The 20,522-nt window shown below is 44.6% G+C and overlaps 1 protein-coding gene across 3 annotated transcripts in view; it reads left to right on the top strand.

Moving 5' to 3' along the window:
• SGF29 (SAGA complex associated factor 29) overlaps nucleotides 1–20,522 on the top strand; it is a 29,267-nt gene that overhangs the window by 4,985 nt on the left and 3,760 nt on the right. For all 3 annotated transcript variants that reach the window (XM_045848976.1, XM_045848977.1, XM_045848978.1), the window contains exons 2-4: nucleotides 6,479–6,567; nucleotides 13,792–13,867; nucleotides 14,571–14,643. In XM_045848976.1, the coding sequence (XP_045704932.1) occupies nucleotides 6,493–6,567; nucleotides 13,792–13,867; nucleotides 14,571–14,643 (224 nt within the window). In that variant the 5' untranslated portion in view covers nucleotides 6,479–6,492. The remainder of the gene's footprint in view (nucleotides 1–6,478; nucleotides 6,568–13,791; nucleotides 13,868–14,570; nucleotides 14,644–20,522) is intronic.

The raw sequence follows: 20,522 nt of genomic DNA, 5'->3' as shown, positions 1-20,522 counted from the left end.
CAAGAAGCTCAGGTTGCTCCAGTAATGATGTCAGGCCAGCTTTCCTGCAGATACTGAGTATAAACTCTGCACAAGATATTGGGTGAAAACCCCACTGTTTGAAGGCACTGGAGAGTAGTCAGAACAGGCAGTAACTGAGCAGGAGATCCAGAAGAAGGAAATGACACTGGTGATTTCCTGTTTGTTTATTGTCGGTTTTAATGCCTTGTAGGCAATATGACAAAGGTGCGTTTTAGAAAAAAGATAGCCATAGAAAAGGAGTTCCAAATCTTTGTATAAAAGTAGTTTTGCCCAAATGTCCGTTTTTGGGGGGTGCTCTGCCCACAGGGCCCCCCTGCACCACCCCCCGCCAGCCACTATGGATGGGAATAAGTCTGCTAAGACATGATCTGCTTGGGGAGGAAAGATGGCTGATCTCTCAAAGGAGAAGGGCCAGGAGCCTGTTCCTCAGTGGGCTTTTATTGGGTTCAGTTTGCACAGGAATACAGGTAAAGCTCATCAGTTATTGTCAGGCAGTAAGGCTCAAACAATAGATACCATACAGAGAACTACAAGGGCTTATTTTCAGTCAGGTCTGTTACCTAAAGGGCTACAAAACTTTGGAAAGCAAACTCATTTCCTGCTCAGATCCTTATCAGAAAATTGAGAGCATTCTTAGCAAAGCAGGTGTCACAGGATTTTATATATTCTTTCTCAGGCCTGATCTTGGGGGCAACCTGCCCTTTCCAGCCCAGGGCTGTACCACCCTCTCACTGTTTCAGGCTTAAATCAGGCAGGGGAAGTAAGGCAGCCAAGAGATTAGGAGACTTCTTACAGACAGAATGAGGACTCAGGCTATGTCAAAGCTGAGGGGCGAGGATCCATCACCCGCTTTTGCTGTAGCCCCCCAAGTCCTTCTCCGAGGGCATCTTAGGTCATCCCTCCCTTGAGGAATCATACCTGTCATTGGCTAACCAGTCATGCACTGGGGCCCAGGCAGGGTGAAGTAAAGGGGACAGAGGCAGCACCCCTGCCAGGGAGATAAGCTGTCTCCTTAGTGGCTTATGGTCCCAAGGTCTCTCACTCAGCCTTACCCATGGGCAGTTACAGCTCCTGAAACCAGGAGTGGCAGTTCCCAACATCCGTCAACTAATGAAGGGATGAACAAAGTGGCATATGTCCATACAATGGAATTTTATTCATTTGTAAAAGGAATGAAGTACTGATACATTCCACAACATGGATGAACCTTGAAAACATGATGCTGAGTGAAAGAAGGTAGTCACAAAAGCCTGCATATTGTATGATTCTGTATGTGAACTGTCTAGAATAGGTAAGACCATAGAGACGGAAAGTAGAACAATGGTTGCCAGTGATTGAGGGGCAGAGGAACAGGGAGTGACTGCTGATGGGTACAAAGTTTTTTCTTGGGGTGATGAAAATATCCTAAGATAGTGGTGATGGTTACACAATCTTGTGAATACACTTAAAAAACAACAACAACAACACTGAATTAAACCCTCTAAGAGTGAATTAGCCCTGGCTGGGTTGCTCAGTTGGTTACAGCCATCCCCCAATGCACCAAGGCTGCAGGGTCCATCCCCCATCAGGGCATGTACAAGAATCAACTGCTGAATCCGTGGGTGAGTGGGATAACAAGTTATTGTCTGTGTCTGTCTGTCTCTCTCTCTCTCCCCACCCCTGCTCACTCCCCTCTCCCTTTTTCTTTCTAAAATAATTCTTTTAAAGAAATACCAGTTTCTAAAAAATAAATAAAATAAAACCCTGTTAATCAAAAGATACCACTAAGATGAATAGGCAAGGCACAGGCTAGGAGAAATAATTTTAAAAATTCACATTTGACAAAAGACTTACATCCAGAATATATAACTAACTCTTAAAAATCAGTAATAAAAAGATAACCTAATTAAAAAAAGAGGCAAAAGACCTGGACAGGTGTGCCATAAAGGAAGCCAAATAAGCACTACAGAAGGCACTCAACGTCGTTAGTCACCAGAGAAGTACACATTAAAACCACAATGAAACACTACTTCACACTGGCTAGGATGGCTAAAATTGTTTAAACTAAATAAAAATGACAACACTGTATGTTGGCAAGAATACAGAACAAGTGGAAATTCATACATTGTTGTTGGGAGTGGAAAATTGTACAACTACTTAGTTTCTTATAACACTAAATGTATACCTCAGACCTAAGTATTTTTAAAAAGATTTTATTTATTTAATTTTAGAAGGGAAGGGAGGGAGAAAGAGAGGGAGAGAAAGAAACATCAGTGTGTGGTTGCCTGTCACATGCCCACTACTGAGGACCTGGCCCGCAACCCATGTGCCCTGACTGGGAATTGAACCGGCAACCCTTTGGTTCTCAGGCCCATGCTCAATCCACTGAACTGTACCAGTCAGGGCCAAATCTATGTATGTATTCAAGAAAAATTAACATCTGCCTCAAAAAAGACTCATATAACTGCTCAGAACCATTTCATATATAATAGCCCAAAACTGGAAAGAGCCCAGGCACCATTTAAAGAACTGGTTAAACAAACTACTTTGCTCATACAATAGGATGCTCCTTGGCCGTAGAAAGGAATCGATTCCTGATGCATACAACATAGGTGAATCTCAAAACATGTTAAGTGGAGGAATCCAGGCACTAAATAATTGGATGGCATGATTACATTTATATGAAGTTTTAGAACAGGCATAACTAATTTTAGCGAAAAATATCACAACAACCCTGGCTGGTGTGGCTCAGTGGATTGAGCACCGGCCTGCAAACCAAAGGGTTGACAGTTCAATTACCAGTCAGGGCACATGCCTGGGTTGCAGGCCAGGTCCCCAGTAGGGGCGCATGAACAGCAACCGCACATTGATGTTTCTCTCCCTCCCTTCCTTCACCTCTGTCTGAAAATAAATAAGTAGAAGCTTTAAAAAGAAAAATATCAGAACAATCGTTTCCTCTCTGGGTAAAGAGGAAATACAAGAAAATCTTGTATTGGCCTTCTAAGTCACTGGAAAGAGAGTGCTAGGAGCCAAAAAAAAGTTTAGAGCATTAACCCCTGTCTGAATGCCTGAAATCTTGCAGGAAATGCTGGCCTCTTGTGTTTTAAGGATAATAGTAAGATCAACCTGGGAACCTTGGACTCTGCTAATAGGCGGCTTGACTAGAAGCTGTCTTGCCATCTGGGAGCTGCTTGGCCTTTCTGTTGGGTGCACTTCAGGTCAAGAGTAGTTCCAGTCCCCAGTACCTTGTGCCTATGTGGCACCTCATTCCTACTTGGCTTTGTACCAGCAGACAAGGCGTTGTCAGAGTAGAGAGCCTGAAAAACCTTTGCCTCTACTTATGATATGTTTTCTGAGAAAATTAAAGTCGTAACTGACTGGATCTGGAAATAACCGTAGGTTAGTAGTTTGTTGTAAAGTCAAAAAATGAGATGGTTCTCCCAGGCAGGGCACTACCCAGTAGGCCAAGTGACCCTCCAGAATCTTGTAATTCATCTCAGCACTTCAGACTTATTTCACGTTGGACAGAAATGAGGGGAGATAAAAGCATGTTAAAAGTCACAAGTCACCATTTACGTGTGTGGGGAACCCAGTAACTGGTGTGGGGCTGAGTGTTAGAGGGCCTAGAAATGTCTCTTCAAAAACGGGGCCCTCCTTTCGCACTGCTGTCTGAGGGCTGCAGATTCAGCCCTGCACGGTTTGGTATATGACCCTCTTCCCCCCAGAACATGCAGGTCAGCTTTTTCACTTTGGTTTGCTGAATGTTTCAGCCTCAATCTCATGTGTCTATGTGTCTCTGCAGCTACCATTGACAAAAGGTTTTTCTTGTATTTACATGTGATATCACTGGAGAAATAAATACCAAAGAAACAACAGTGATTGCCTCTAGGGGTGGGAGGTATTGTACTTCTTGAATTGTTCAAATATTTTTTTACTATGTGCATCTGTTAATCTACTCAAAGGTTTTTTTCCCCTTAAGAGAATCAGGACTTTGTGTCCACCCACAATGAGACAGACTAAATTGAGATTTAGATTCTCAATGATGAGATTCTAAACTAAGACTGTGGCAGGTGTGGTGGAAGAGAGGGGACTGTACTTGAGATAAACTTATGAGGCAAAATCAGTAGAATTTGAATGGAGCTTGATCAGGGAGATGGGCAGTTGGAGATGAGCAAGAAGGAAGAATCGGTGACTCCGGGACTGCCCCTTGGGAAGCCGGCCTGACAGTGACGGACACCATTATCCCCCATCTAGAAGGCAGAGCAGTGCAGGGCGGAAAGTGTGAGATGTCTGAGGGGCCTCTTGGAAATGCGTAGAGAATGAGAAGAGGATCCCAGGGTGATCTTCCACTGGGGTGGGAGAAGAGGACAGCAGAAAGGTTACATGGGCGGTTAGAGAAATAGGGAAGATTGAAGATGTGGAACCGCAAACAGCAGAGCCTTGACAAGTGGCGTGTGGTCTGGTGTTCAGTGTAGAGGAAGGTTCCAGGAGCCAGCCGATCAGTGGGGACTGAGGGAGAGCCAGACTGTGATGAGTTGAAGAATGAATGGGAGTAGAAGGAAGAATGGTGGGTACTGTGTGCCAGCTCTGTGCTAGGTACAGAATGTAAAGTGATCCTTACCCTCAGAGATTGGACGAGGTAGGGGAAGAAACAAATATGCACAAAAGAATTTTAATGTCATTAGGTAGGCACAGAGGTAGAGAGATACGCAGGGTATTATGGGAACACAGATAATTTAACCCAGACTAGGACTAGTAGAATAGGTGAGTCAGTAGTAATCGCGTCTTAGAGAATAAGTAATTAAATCAGGCAGGGTATTGGGGGTGATCTGGTTGTGGGAAGGACATCCCAGACAGAGGGAGCAGCATGAACATAAGGCACGGAGATATGAAATTACATGGCATGTGGTCAAAAGCAGAACAGTTCAGTACTGCCAGAATATAAAGTGTGAGGCAGACAGTGATGAGAGGTGATGGGGTCACGGGAGAGACAGGGGTGGAAGCCCCGTCATGCATCCTGCAACCTTGCCACTCTAACCTTTTCATTAGTTCTAGTAGTCGTTCAGTGGATTCAGTGGGTTAGGGTTTTCTATTACAAGGTCATGTCATCTGCAAATACAGTTTTACTTCTTTCCTCCTATCTGTACTATTTTATTTCATTTTATTGCATATTTGCCCTGGCTAGAACCTCCAGAATAGTGTTGGCTTGTTCCTGATCATTGGAGGGTTGGGGTCAGGGGTGGGGTGGGGGGAAGATTTCAGTCTTTCACTGTTAAGTATGATGTTAGTTGTGGACGTCCTTAGATGCCCTGTGTCTGATTGAGGAAGTCCCCCTGTGTTCTTAGTTTGAATGTTACTTTTTTAATAAACAGAAGCATAGATTTTAAGATACGAACATTTAAATGCATGGAGTTCACAATTTATTATTGTGGAGGGGCTCACTCTGTTCAGTGTGACTCTGACCTTTGTGGGTAAGGAGATGTATTAACTGTATAACCTGTCTAAGAAGATAGGGTATCATACAAAATTTCAGCGCCCTAAAATTTTTCCTCTTACTGTTTTTCAACCTTTATTTTTAGGCATATGTCCATTTTTACCTAGTTATAGTAATTACTCTTTTATTACCTCTTACTATTCTTTTTCTAATTACCTTTTATTGCCTTTTACTTTCATCAATACATTTGTCTTTCCTTAAGTCAGATTTTATTTTTTGCTAGTTAATTTCTCTTCTCTCTATCATAAAAAAGGAACAGTGCTTTGTGACATAGAAAGTGTCCTTATATAAAATTTTACTTGAATCCCCATTTTATAGATTTTTTAAATTGGAGACCAGAATGCTTAAATCATTTGTCAGCAGAGCGGGGCTAGGGCATGCTGCTTTTCTAAGCAACCTAGTAAGCGCACCTTGATTTGGTTGAACATGTTGAATACAGACATCATTGGATTGGGGTAGAATTTCAGGACTACTGGCTACTACATTAGTTTCCTGGGGCTCCTATAACAATTATCCCAAACTGGGTAGCTTAAAACAGCAGAATGTATTCTCTCACAGTTCTAGAATTCCCAAATCAAGGGGTTGGCTTGGTTCCAAAACCAAGGGTGAGTTCCTTCTTGGGTGCTCAGAAGGAAGCTCTGTGCTGTGCCTCTCTCCCAGCTTCTAGTGGTGGCCCGCAGTCCTTGGCGGTCCTTGGTTTGCAGCTGCCTAACTCCCGTCTCTGCCTCTGTCCCATGGCTGTCTTCCCTCTGTATGTGTCTCTCTTTGTCTTTTCTCTTATAAGGACACCAGGCCTGTTGGATTAAGGCCCACCACTACTCTAGTATGACACACATCTTAATCACATCCACACAGACCCTATTGCCAAGTAAGGTCACATTCACAGGTACCAGGGGTTAGGACTTAGACATATCTTTTTTGAGGAAGCAGTTTAACCCATAACAGCAACTAATGAGGTTCTCTTCTCTTCCCCCTCTGTCCCAGGCGCCCCATATACCATGGCCCTTGTGTCTGCTGATTCCCGCATTGCAGAACTTCTCACAGAGCTCCATCAGCTGATCAAACAGACACAGGTAAAAGGCCACCGCCCTCCACTCCTGGAGGGGAAATGGCTGTGATGCTGACATGTGGAGAGCTGGGTGGGGTCGTGTCCAGAGAGATTGGACATGCAGGAACCAAGATGATGTCTAAAGGGCGGGGGGGGGTATGACTCCCGTTTCTGTTGGATTATTTATCATGTGGAGGATCTCGTGATTCTTTGTTTAATAACAACTATACAGTTAACCCATTTAAAGTATATAATTCAGTGGTTTTTAGAGTAGTCAGCGAGTTGTACAACTATCACCATGATCAATTTCAGAACATTTCATTGCTTGACAAATGTGCACTGCACCCAATAATAGTTACTCCTTTTCCTTACGCCCCTTTCTCAGACAAAGGAAGTCTTATCAGGCAATGTAATACAAGGATTTAAAGGTTCTCTCTCAGAAGTTGGCCAAGGTCCACGCCTTTTTTGGAATGTGCAGGGTTTGAAAACCCAGACCTGCTGAGTTAATCTTTTTATTTTTTTATTTTTTAAGATTTTATTTATTTATTTTTAGAGATAGGGGAAGGAAGGGAGAAAGAGAGGGAAAGAAACATATCATTTGTCTCTCTCACACACCCTGATGGGGGACTAAGTCCACTACCCAAGCAGGTGCCCTGACTAGGAATTGAACTGGTGACCTTTTGCTTTTCGGAATACCCCCTACCCCTAACCAACTGAGCCACACCGGCCAGGGCATGAGTTAATCTTTTAGTGTACAAGCCACCCTCTGGCCCTTGACCTAGACTCGCTTATAGCATATTTGAGCATTTACTTTTTTAATATTATCTAAGATTTTTCTTTTTTTTATTTTAATTGTTGTTCAATTCCAGTTGTCCCCATTTTCCCTCCATTACTCTCCCCTGCCCTGCCCACCCCCCACCTCCCACATTCAATCCTCCCCACCCCGTTGTCTTTGTCCGTGGATACTTTATACATGTTCCTTGACGAATCTTCCCCTTCTTTCCCCCATTTTCCCCCTCCCCACTCCCCTCTGGTCACTGTCAGTTTGTTCTTTATTTCCATGTCTGTACTTTTAATGTGCCATGTGTATCTCAGATACAGCAATATCAGTATGGATATGTCTAACATTTGGAGGAGCCAGTGTGGGGAAGAGATAGACTTAAAGAAACCACTAATCTGTACTTAGAGCTATTGCATACAATTTATATTGTTGAGCTAATTAGATTACTCATTTCCCTCCATCTACCACTATCTGTACATTGTGATAAATTTGTATAGAAATATCTAGTATAGGGCTCCAGCTGGTGTGGCTCAGTGGACTGAGTGCTGGCTGCAAACCAAAGGGTTGCCAGTTCAATTCCCAGTACGGGCACATGCCTGGGTTGCGAGCCAGGTCCCCAGTAGGGAGTGCCCAAGAAGCAACCACACATTGATATTTTTCTCCCTTTCTCCCTCCTTTCCCCTCTCTCTAAAAATAAATAAAATCTTTTTAAAAAATAAAAAAGAAAAAGAAATATCTAGCATAGAAATTAGCTGATGGTTAGTGAAGTCCAGTTCTTCCTCAGTACACTCATTTGCAATGAGTATTACATTTTGAGAAGGCTTGGGCTCAGTCTCCCAATACATTTGGTTATCAGTATCAGTGTTATCATCTCACTTATTGATGTAAGGTAATTGAATCTTACCAACAATGCCAGTATGTTACACCACATTGAAGAATGATCATGGTAAAACTCAGTTTCATTATAGAATAAATCAGTAGGAATTACAGAGCTATGTGTTATGTCTTCCCAACAGAATCAGCCCTGCCCATCCACCAGATATTGTTATGGACAGGCTTTATTAGAGTTGGCCATAATTCAGTCATTTCTGGATTCCATGTCAGCTGGGGATAAAGCCAATCACCCTGTCTTGGCTCAAAGGCTTGTGCTGAGACTGGTTTCCATTGTATGCTGTTGTGTATCAGCACAACAGCCTACCCCGTTCCTAAGGAAAGGACAGGTGATAGAGTGAAAGTCCTATCTCTGCCACCTATACTTTAGGATATTCTTATTTTGATCAATTCTTGGGTTGCATGTACTCATGGTACATCAATGTGACTTACAAGTGCCCCTAGAGGGCTTCCATAGATCTGGAGGTCCATAGCATCCCCTATTTGTGTCCCTTTAGGTTCAGCAAATAGCATAAAGAGCCATTGCCCTATGGCTACTCAGCCTCCATCTGTTTTAAAATAATCAGGAAGCCCAGGTGGGTAAGGGTGCAAGCCTTTTCCCAGCAACAGATGGGTCCTAGAATCATCCAGCATTTTTTGTTGAGTTAGCCTAAACCACTTCACTAAAGCTTCATCATCTTTCCAAGCTGATGAGAGAAATCATGTCAGTCTTTTTTTTTTTTTTTTCCTGACTAACACATCTTTCCCCCTTGAATGCTGCTTCTCATTAAAAATGCATTCAGCCCTGGCTCGTGTGGCTTGAGTACTGACTGCAAGCCAAAAGGTTGCCAGTTTGATTCCAAGTCAGGGCACATGTCTGAGATGTGGGACAGGTCCTCATTTGTGTACATGCGAGAGGCAGCTGATCTATATTTCTCTCATATATCAATGTCCCTCTCTTTCTCCTTCCCTTCCTCCATCTCTAAAAATGAATAAGTAAAATCATTTTTTTAAATGCATTTAGCTCGTCCCACAACACATACACCCTTTCCTTTCTGTAAGCTAGTGTTGCTTACTCCACTGTGTATTTTGTGGCCTAGGTGCAGTTAGGATACATAGTTTGTACCTGCAAATGTGGGGTACCCTCTACTAGGACCAAATGAGTAGTAGTTGAACCTGGGTGTAATCTAGCCCGAGTATACCATACAGCCTTTCAAAACCTTCCCTGTATCAGGGTGGGATGTTCCCCAAGTGAATTTGGACTCAGCATGTGGTGCCTAGTTCTTTAATCCTATCGAAAACCCATTTCCCCCCTCTTCTTTTAAATAGTTTTTTGTATACAAAAACAACAGTGATGTGTAATTGCGCATAGCGTGCTGCAGCATCTCATGCATACACTGCCATTATTTTATCCGTTCTGCCTTTCTCAGCATTCCATCACCCAAGCTGATAGTTGTACAGTGATCTGTCTGCTGAGAGCCGTACGCTGCACTGTCCGTTGCTCCGGGATGGAACAGTTCCCAGAAATTCCTTCCCAAATGATATCCTTTGTGGTGGGCTGTAACCTGAAAACCGAGAGTCAAAAAATACTGGGACACAGGACTTCCGGCCAAGATGGAGGTGTAGGTAGACACACTGTGCCTCCTCACAAAACCAAAAGAAGGACAACAACAATTTAAAAACAAAAAACAACCAGAACTGACAGAAAATCGAACTGTATGGAAGTCTGACAACCAAGGAGTTAAAGAAGAAACATTCATCCAGACCGATAGGAGGGGTGGAGACAGGCATCTGGGTGGAAAGGACTCACAGCAAGGTGGCAGCTAGAGGACCAGGGCAGGTGAGGCAGCGGCTGGTGGATTGGGTGGTACCACATTTGCAGGCAGATAAACCAGGAGGAACAACTGGGTAGTAAGACAGACCTTGCAACCCAGGGTCCCAGCATGGGGAAATAAAGCCTCAAAACTACTGATTGAAAACACCTCTGGGGGGGTTGAGGCGGCAGTGGGAGAAACTCCCATCCTCACAGGAGAGTTCATTGGAGAGACCCATAGGGTCCTAGAACATACACAAGCCCACCCACACAGGAATCTGCACCAGAAGGCCCAATTTGCTTGTGGGAAGCAGGGGAAGTGACTGAAATCCAGCAGAGAGCAGAGCAAGTGTCATTGTTTCCTCTCTGACCCACAAACAGCATCACATCCCAGGGACTGGGTTGCCCCACCCTGGTGAATACCTAAGGCTCTGCCCCTTGCTACATAACAGGTACACTGAGACAAAAAAAAAAAAAATGGCCCAAATGAAAGAACAGGTCAGCGCTCCAGAAAAAAATACAACTAAGCAACAAAGAGATAGCCAACCTATCAGATGCACAATTCAAAACACTGGTAATCAGGATGCTCACAGAATTGGTTGAATATGCTCACAAATTAGATGAAAAAATGAAGGCTATGCTAAGTGAAATAAAGGAAAATGTACAGGGAACCAACAGTGATGGGAAGGAAACTGGGACTCAAATCAATGGTGTGGACCAGAAGGAAGAAAGAAATATTCAACCAGAAAAGAATGAAAAAACAAGAATTCAAAAAAATGAGAGGCTTAGGAACCTCCAAGACATCTTTAAACTTTCCCACATCCGAATCATAGGGGTGCCAGAAGGAGAAGGGGAAGACCAGCAAGTGGAAAAGTTATTTGAACAAATAATGAAGGAGAACTTCCCCAATCTGGCAAAAGAAGTAGACTTCCAGAAGTCCAGGCAGCTCAGAGAGTCCCAAAGAAGTTGGTCCCAAGGAGGAACACACCAAGGCACATCTTAATTACATTAGCCAAGATGAAAGATAAGGAGAGAATCTTAAAAGCAGCAAGAGAAAAGGAGACAGTTACCTACAAAGGAGTGCCCATAAAGACTAGCAGCTGCTTTCTCAAAAGAGACCTTGCAGGCAAGAAGGGGATGGAAAGAAGTATTCCAGGTCATGAAAAGCAAGGACCTACATCCAAGATTATTCTATCCAGCAAAGCTTTCATTCAGAATGGAAGGGCAGATAAAGTGCTTTCCACATAAGGTCAAGTTAAAGGAGTTCATCATCACCGAGCGAGCCCTTATTTTATGAAATGTTAAAGGGATTTATCTAAGAAAAAGAAGATAAAAAATACTAACAGTGAAATGGCAGCAAACGCACAGTTATTAACAGCCACACCTAAAACAAAAATAAAAACTGAGCAAACAAGTAGAACAGGAACAGAATTACAGAAATGGAGATCACATGTAGGGTTATCAGGAGGGGAGTGGGAGGGAGAGAGAGGGGGAAAAGGTACAGAGAATAAGTAGCAGAGATGGTAGGTAGAAAATAGACAGGGGGAGGTTAAGAATAGTATAGGAAATGTAGAAGCCAAAGAACTTACATGTGTGACCCATGGACATGAACTAAAGGGGGAGCATGTAGGTGGGAGTGGGTGTGCAGGGTGGGGGGAAAATGGGACAACTGGAATAGCACAATCAATAAAATATATTAAAGAATAAATAAATAATACTATTTACAAAAAAAGAAAACATACTGGCACACAGCCCTGGCCAGGTGGCTCAGTTGGTTGAAGCATCATCCCATGTACCAAAAGGTCGTAGGTTCAATTCCCCATGGAACAGGAGGCAACCAGTGTTTCTCTCTCTCTCCCTCCCTCCCTCCCTCCCTTCCTCCTCCTTCCTCCTTCCATCCGTCTCTCCCCTCTCTCTAAAAAGCAATAAAATAATGTCCTCAGGTGAGGATTAAAAAAAAACAGATATTGGCACACATATTCCTAAGTGAAAGAACCCAGTGTGAAAGGTTATATACTATATGATTCCACCTATATGGCATTCTGGAAAAGGCAAAAGGGAGACAGTACAAAGATAAGGGGCCTAGAAGGATGGAGAGGTGAATAGAGGGAACACAGGAGTTTTAGAGTGGCGAAACTATTCTGTATGATTCTGTAATGGTGGGTACATGACGTTATGCATGTGTCAAAACTCATGGGATGTACAACACAGAAAGGGAACCTTAATGTAATCTGGGGCTTTAGTTAATAATTATCAGTGCACTGAGTACCTCGGTTCTCGACCTTAATTTGTTCTGGAAGGCTGTTCGAGCAGTAGTTTGTTCAAAAACCAAATCATACAGGTGATTGATCATACAGGCATCAGCATGAAAGGATTGTCGGGTCCAAAATTGAAGTTTTGTACGATAACCAAGACATTTTTTCTATGAACAACTTGTGAAGGAACCAAATTGTCTGAGTTCAAGAATTGCTGGTTAACCAGTGTAACAAAAGTATTGCACCAAATCGAGATGGCAATGAGGGGAAACTGCAGGGGAAAGCAGGTACATGGGAATGAACTGTACTGTCTGCTCGATTTTTCTGTAAACCTAACATCCTTATAGTTCATTAATAAAACTTTAAAGCTAAAGAAAAAGAGGGTGCTAGCACACTGCTAGGATTCCATTCAGTCGTCTGCAGTGTGTCCTGGTTATCATCATACCGTATGACCATGTGTCTGTCAGAGGGATACTGCTCGGGATTGCAGGCTCCCGTTCGACTTTGTCGGGTTCTGAAAGCAGGGGTGGTCTCGGCAGATGCGTGGCTTTACCTTCGGTGCATCTGGTATAACTGAGTTAAGAGCCAATAGTATTCTCTTACTCTGAACCTATCTTGTGGTATTAATATAATAGTGAATTTACAGCATTGCATAAGCCATTCATTCTTTTACCCTCGGCTACTGTTCTCCTTTTCTCCATTTGTCATTCATTTTTACCCAGACTTGACTATCCTTGAAAGAATGTTAGGATCACCCACTGTGCTGTCCCACATTGAGGCAACACCACTAGTCTAGTGAGAGTCGTTTTCTGCCTCCTCCCACCACCACCCCCAGCCATTCCCGTAGGGTCAGCTCACACAGGCACAGAACTAGTGGGCTATTGCCACAACTGGGCAGCATGGCGGTATTCACTATTGACTCCTTTTTGCCGGGCACTTAGAAATTCTGACTAAGAATCACCTCTGCTTATGGCATCTTCAGTCACAGCCCTGATCCCAGGACCACTGATGTGGGGAACAATTGCGCCAGCATCCTGCCCCACCCCTCTTTCCCCAGGTGAATTGATCGTAGGTGTATGTGTTAATTTCTGGACTCTCAATTCTAGTCCATTGCTCTATATGGACTAGATGCCCGTATCACACCATTTGACTACTATAGCTTTGTAGTAAATTTGGAAATCTGGAAAAATGTGTCCTTCCATGTTTTCTTCTTTTTCATAATCATTTTAATTATTCTGGGTTACTTGAATACAGTTTCTACAAAGAAGTCAGCTGGAATGTTTATGGGGATTGTATTGAATCTGTAGATCGATTTGTCTTTTCCAATAGTCATTAAATCTATAACTTGTGATTTAATTTGAATGTCTTTTGTAATACTTTTGCATTAGTGAGGGGGGAAATCCTTCTGAACTGGTCCTGAGTTTGGATCTGGAAGATGAGGGCCATATTTATGACGCCTCTGGCCTGGGGTGCTGGGACCACAGCAGAATGACGGGCCTCCCTCATGTCCTGTTGACCTGGCTCTTGCAGGAAGAGCGTTCAAGGAGTGAACACAACTTAGTGAACATCCAGAAGACCCATGAGCGGATGCAGACAGAGAACAAGAGTGAGTAGCTGGGCCCAAGAGAGAAAGGGGATTAGAAGAGGGTGTGGGCCAGGACTGGGAAATGGCTGCTATGTTCTTCTAAAGGGACTTTTGCATGTATCTGCATAATCCAAAACGAGCTACTTCTTAAGCAAGAGGGACAGTTGTCCCTTATGCTGGGTGACCTAAGGTGACGTAGGGGGCAGATAACAGACTGCCTGGCACTAAGGAACCTTAAAATCCCCCAACTGTAGGGACTGGCAAGTCAGTGAAATGAGGCTGCATCTAGGGGAACACCACAGAGCACAGGAGCACCTAGTTACTGGTGTCTCTAGAGAGCCCCCCCGCCCCGTGCTCCCTGCCCCGTGCCTGAGGCCCTCAGAAGGTCGGGTCCCTGGCCTTGTGCTTTCCAGCTCTTGAGCACCTTTGAGAATTGTTCTCTGTTTTCCCGTGCCAAGAAATATTTTCTGTGTGTATCATGCTATGGCAGAGGCAAGAAAGCCCTCCCTTAGATGTACTGATGGCATTGGTACTGTATTAAAATGTGAACTCATAGTACACAGAATTCAAGTGCCTCAAGGAGCACTTCTGAGCCAGTAAAGCGCATGCCTTGGCCTGTGGCTTCTCAGTGCCTCCCAAGGTCTGATCGTGGTGGACTAGAGGCAGAGCCACATGCATGCCAGCTGTGCCTCACCCACATCTCTCCCTGTGCTTGACTCCGCAGTCTCTCCCTATTACCGGACGAAGCTGCGTGGCCTCTATACAACCGCCAAAGCCGATGCAGAGGCCGAATGCAAGTGAGTACCATCCCACCCCCTGCCGTCGCCTCCCCTCCCTCGCCCAGATGCTGGACAGCAGGAACCTTTGGACCACAGCCTCAGCCTGTCATTCATTCTATGTGTGAGCCTCTCCTGTGGGGCGTGCCTGCCCTAGAGCCCACTTCTAGGCCCTCTCTCCCCTACCCCTGCTGTTTTATAGACGGCAGCAAGGCAGGAGTCAGATCCCAGCGGTGCCATTTACTAGTCATGTGACCTTGAGCAGTCACTTCCATGGAGACTCAGTTGTGCCATCATTAAAATAGGGATAATAACTACCTGTAGAATTGTCAACATAAAATGAGATAATGCATAAAAAGTGCCTAAGACTTGTGTTTTTCAAACTCTTTTGACCACAAGTCACATTAGGAAATATTCTATATCGTGGCGATAATAATAACAGTAAGAACTCTGTGGCCTTACTCTGTGCCAGGTACTAGTCCAAATACTTCATCTATTTATCTCATTTAATCCTCTGAGGGACCCTGAAATGGGGGTTGCCACATATAGCAGATGAGGAAATCGAAACAACAGGGGGTTGTATAATCTGACACAAGTCGCAACTAGTTAAGTGGAGGAGCCCAGTTTTAAACCCAAAATCCCTGTTCTTTAATACCATGCTAAAATGGTATAATGATGCCTTTCCACAACACACACACTTATTTCATATGTACATATATCCAGAATTAGAACAAGAAGTATAGTTTTTATAGTTATTAATGCATAGCCTGTTCTCTTTAATTTTTTTAAAATACTGAACGTTACCCAAGAAATTATTACATGATCCACTGATGCGTCATAACTTACAGTTTACATAACGCTGCCTTGCACGTGTGAGCGGTGGCTAACATGCCAGACCCTGGGGGGACTGCCATGCTCAAGGTCAGCACACTGAGCATTACAGGTAGCTCCAGGACTCTTCCTGTCCTCCCACCTGGCTATTCCCAAGTTCGTTCTTCCTGGTACTCACGAGCCCACATCTTTGCCTGCAGTCAATCACTCTGCAAGCCTCTGCTGGCGCTACCCTGCCTCTGGCACTGGGCAGTCCCCATATAGAGGCATAAGGATAGTAAGGATCCTGCCCTCAAGGACAAGCAGTCCAAAAAAGAAAGTTTAGTGGACTATGTAGTTAGTGGGCCTGCAGAGATGGGGCTCACTGTGACTTGGGATCTGGGACAGCCTCGGAGGAGGAGGAGAGGCTCGAGTTGGGGACCAGTAAGCAGACAAGGCAGAGAGGACAGAGAATGCAAAGGCCAGGGAGGAGGGCCTGCAGGACAAGTGCATTTGGGGAATGAGAACTAGTCCTGTGTGGCTGGGGAAGGAGGGCAGGAATGTGGAGGGCCTCCAATACCTGGACTTTATCCCGGAGTGACATGACAGGGAGCCAATGAAGATGTAAAGCAGGAGAAAAAAACCCTGGCTGCACGTGGGGAGTAGACTGGGTGAGTCAAAGGCCAGTTAGGAGACCAGGCAAGAGATCCTGATGGAGCTGAGATCAGACGGTGGCAGTGGGGGTGGAAAAGCAAGAGTGGAGGTTTCTGAGATCAAATTGGGGGCCGGTTGGGAGTGGAGAAGCTGAAGACTCCAAGATTTTTATCTTGGACAAATGGATTTGGTGGGGTTCCCTATGACAGTTTGGGGAGCAGAACAAAAGGGTGGGGCTGACTTGTGGGGAGGAGACAGTGAACTTTGACCGAAAGGATTACCTTCTTGGCTCTCCAGCCCACCAATCCCCACCCCCGTCTTTTCCCTGATTTGCAGTTTTCTTGTCTGGCCCTTTTCCCAGTCACCCGGGCTGGTGTTTGGCTTGCATGAGTCAGAGTAACTCATGCTTATCTGAGATTAGAAGGCAAACTGTCCCTTCTCAGCTTAACTGCTAACAAAGTGAGGTGACAGCTTTTGAAACCAGTTTGGTGAGGGCTCTTCTCTGGCATCGACTTCGCAGAGTTAAGCTCTCATAACTCCGGATCCCACCGCAGCTCTGCTGCCATTTACTTTTATAGAATCTCAAACATGAATATATTCCTTAGCTAAACCCTGAACAGGGAATCCTGAGCACCAAATGCCATGCTGGGTGCGGGAGAACAGGTGGGGCAGCAAAGATGCCAGCCCTGCCTGCAGGGAGCCCCAAGGCTGGGCCGGGAATACTCCTTATCCTACAGCACTGATCCAGGCGCTACAACACGCATCAGCTCACTTCCTAAAGAGGTGAGTTAAGACCATCTGGAACTGAAGAGGCGCCAAGTGCAGGCTTCAGGAACTAGCCCAGGTCCTGAGAGGCGTTGCTGTTCCTTCCACTGTGTGTACCACACTGCCTCCCAGCTGGTTTTCCTCCTCCTGCTTTACAGAAAATGGAAAGGAACCCCTGTGTCTTCATTTAACAATCATCTCTTTTTTAAAAAGGCCTTGAGGTAACACACTGGCAGCAGGAACCGCAGGAAAACAAGATAAAAAAATCTCACTTTCCATATTCCAGTGGAAGGCAGGTAGCCATTCCCAGGTGGGAACAAGTTATTTACTAACCTCAGTTCAAAAGGCACAGCGAACAGCCGGGAGGGATGGTATTTCACACTTTGACTACAAATAGTCGTTCGCAGCCTCACTCACTCAGAGTGCCAGCTAGGGAAGGTAGTTCTAGGAGTGGCAAAGCCGGTACAGGCAGAGCTACAGTTTAGCTTTCTAAGGGCTGAGTGGCTCACGGGCCAAGTGTCAAATGGCTGGAGGGCAGAGTGAATGCCTGGTCCATCTTTCTGAGCCTAGCACTGGGGCCTGGACAGCAGACCACTTGCTGGTGGGCGCCTTGCACTGTGGATATTGTCGCATGTGACTGACCAGAGGAGTGCCCTAGTCTTCACGGTCACAGGCTACATCGGCTCTCCCTCCTCACCCCAGACACAGACCACTTGGAGTTGGGCACAGAAGCCATGTGCCTGAGAAGCTGACATTTATTGCCTTTACGCTCCTGTCACAGCACCGCCCCAGCTGCAGCCTGGGCAGAGGGGTGTGGGCAGGCAGCTTCTGTCGGCTCCACCTGTATTGTACCCCTGGGCTTGGCTGCTTTGCATCTAGCTTCGCAGGCACAACTCAAGCTATCCCAGCAAGAGAAGAAGGCCTAAAAGGAATTATTTTTTCCCTTTCATATTTTTTAAATGTCACCCTAATCAAATAATTATACTGTGAATTTGTATGCAGCATTATTGGAGTATTTTAAAGGGCCCACACCATAATAGCCCCTTATACCATAATAGCCTCTGACCCATAGGTCAGAGGGGAAGTGCTGAGGTTGGGAGGAGGGAGGTTAGGACTTGGGGCTCATAACTGTGTTCAACAGAATGATTTATTTGGGGTGGAGCTCAGACACTGATACTGATTTAACATTTTATTTATATATAATTTCAGAGTTACGTAAATGTAGAATTTTGCCACATCTTCACCATTCTGTGTATATACATACATATTTTTCTGAACTGTTTACATTGCAGACATGATGTCCCTTGACTTCTAAATTTATCAGTCAGTATTTCCTAAAAACAAGGACAATTTTTTACCAGAATTTATTATGTAGCTAAATCACAACTTTACATTCAAGAGGAAATAAATGAAACATGTAGAATAGTTTAAATATAGAAATAGAAAAGAACATCCAGAATCAGTTCTGTTGGAATAGAAGCTTAGTAATCATTGAAGAGCAGTGTGTTCGCCCTGGCCAGGTAGCCCAGTTGGTCAGAGCATCGTCCCTATATGCCAAGGTTGTGGGTTTGATCTCCAGTCAGGGCACATAAAATGCATTGATGTCTCTCTGTCCCTCCCTCTGTCACCCTTCCTTCTTCTTTATAATCAATAAATAATTTTTTAAAAGAACACACTTTTTACAAAACAGCAAGAGTATTGTGTTCAAGCCGGTGTCCCAGGAAGGACTTGGCCATAGCAGAGCTATTCACGTGGACCAAGTGACAGTCAGAAGATAGTCCTTATCTGGAGCTGCCTTGATTTCACGTTTCTTGACCCGATCCTAAGAAAGGCAAGGTCATTCTGAGGATCAGTTTCACAGACTGTGCTCTTGGCCTGCATTGTCAGCTGAAGAAGAAGACCTGCATGTTGAATTGTTGAGTTGTCCGAGGTTGTTTGGGTTGGAATGTCTTCTGCATTTACAGCCACTGTCCCAGTAACCCCTTTACAGCTCTCTGTCCTCTTTAGGGTTTCCTCCACTCCTGCCAGTATTTTTGTTTCATCCATTAGGATCTTTCTTTTGCTGTCATCATTTGTCAAGAGTTCTGAGTCACTGAAAAGTTGTAGGCGGTAGTGGTGGAGGTTCTACAAAGTGCCCAAGGACATTTTTAGATAACCATGGTACATTTCTCAAAATCCGACCAATATAAAAAATATTAACTAATCTACAGATTTACTCAAATTTCATCTCTGTCCACTGATGTCCTTTGTAGCAAAAGAAGTTTTTTCCAGTACAGATTATTGTTGCATTTAGTTAGCATGTTTCTTTAGTCTTCTTCAGTCTGAGACAGTTCCCAGGCTATACTTTCCTTTCATGACCCTGACATTTTGAAGAGCATAGGCCAGTGATTTTGTTGAAGGCCCTACCATGTAGATTTGCCTGTTTCCGCATGATTAGATTCAGGTTTTACACTTTGGGCAGTAATACCATGGAAGTGATGTCCTCCATACATCATATGAGAAGATGCTGCCCCATTGGTTAAAGTGGTCTTTTCCAGGTTTCTCTTGTGTCAAGTTACTGCTATTTTCCACTGTGTGATTAATAATAAGTATCTTATGGGAGATACTCTGAGACTGTGTGAATATCCCTGATGCACTAGTTTTGGTATCTGTTTATGATTCTTACTTAAAACATTTGGGTGAGGTTTTTTTAAAAGCTTTTGGGGGGATTCTGGTATCCAGCTCGGATTGAGAACCACTCCATTAATATCTCACAGAACACAGCCAGGACGTGCCACATAGACCCGTGTCCTCCAGACAGGCCCTGCACCAGTGATCAGACTTCGCAGGTTCCCTTTGGCCTCCTGGCTTTTCCTCCTTGTCTGCTTTCCTGGGTGCCCGGTTGCTCCATATCCCAGTGCTCACAAGGCTGCGGTGGCTCTGGCCGAGTGCTTCCTGCGTCCTCCACCAGCCACACTTCGTGGACGCTCTAAGTGTACTGGGCAGGTGTTTGCTGCTCCCCTCTGCCGTTATGGGGCACGTATGAGATTGTGGCCACTTAATTTGGAGGTTCAGATTTGCAAACAATAAAAACCCCAAGTCAAAGGCGAATGTTTAAGCAATTTATTGAGCAAAGCAAAGAGAAAGCAAGAAGTAAAAGCATACATCACCAGATGGGAGAAACACCAGCACCTGAACACAGACACTGGGGAGTCCCGGAGGCAGCCATATTCGGGGTTTGTCTGGGAACAGTTCCGAGCGAAGTGTCCTTCCCTCAGGTCGGATTCCAAAGTCTCACTCTGGGGCCTCTGCTTAAATATGTTTTAAACTAAAGTAGCTACACACCAAGGACTTGTCATGACTCGATTGACTAAATAACTGCTCCCTCTGGGAGAATAGCCAATTCTTCCCCAAGGAAACGATCAGTGTTTACAGGTACTGAGTTAAAAATGGTGCTTAGTCTTCCATGGAGAAGGGCTAGTTCTCCCCAGGAGACAGCACACCTATATTTCATTTTTACAATAAAAGGTAACGGCTCGGCCATAAACAGGGAGGATTCTTAGTATTTCTTTAACCCGTCATCCCCTACCCCATCTTCTGGCCTCTGCACGGTGAACCCCACAAATCACACCCTGTGGGACACCCACTGGGACACCTGTAAAAGCATATTGTTCTGTGTTCTCATGTCTCCC

This window comes from Phyllostomus hastatus, unplaced genomic scaffold, assembly GCF_019186645.2.
Source record: "Phyllostomus hastatus isolate PE091 unplaced genomic scaffold, TTU_PhHast_1.1 phas_contig_64, whole genome shotgun sequence".
In the NCBI taxonomy this organism is placed as follows: domain Eukaryota; kingdom Metazoa; phylum Chordata; class Mammalia; order Chiroptera; family Phyllostomidae; genus Phyllostomus; species Phyllostomus hastatus.
This window is presented reverse-complemented; position numbering and strand designations above follow the sequence as displayed.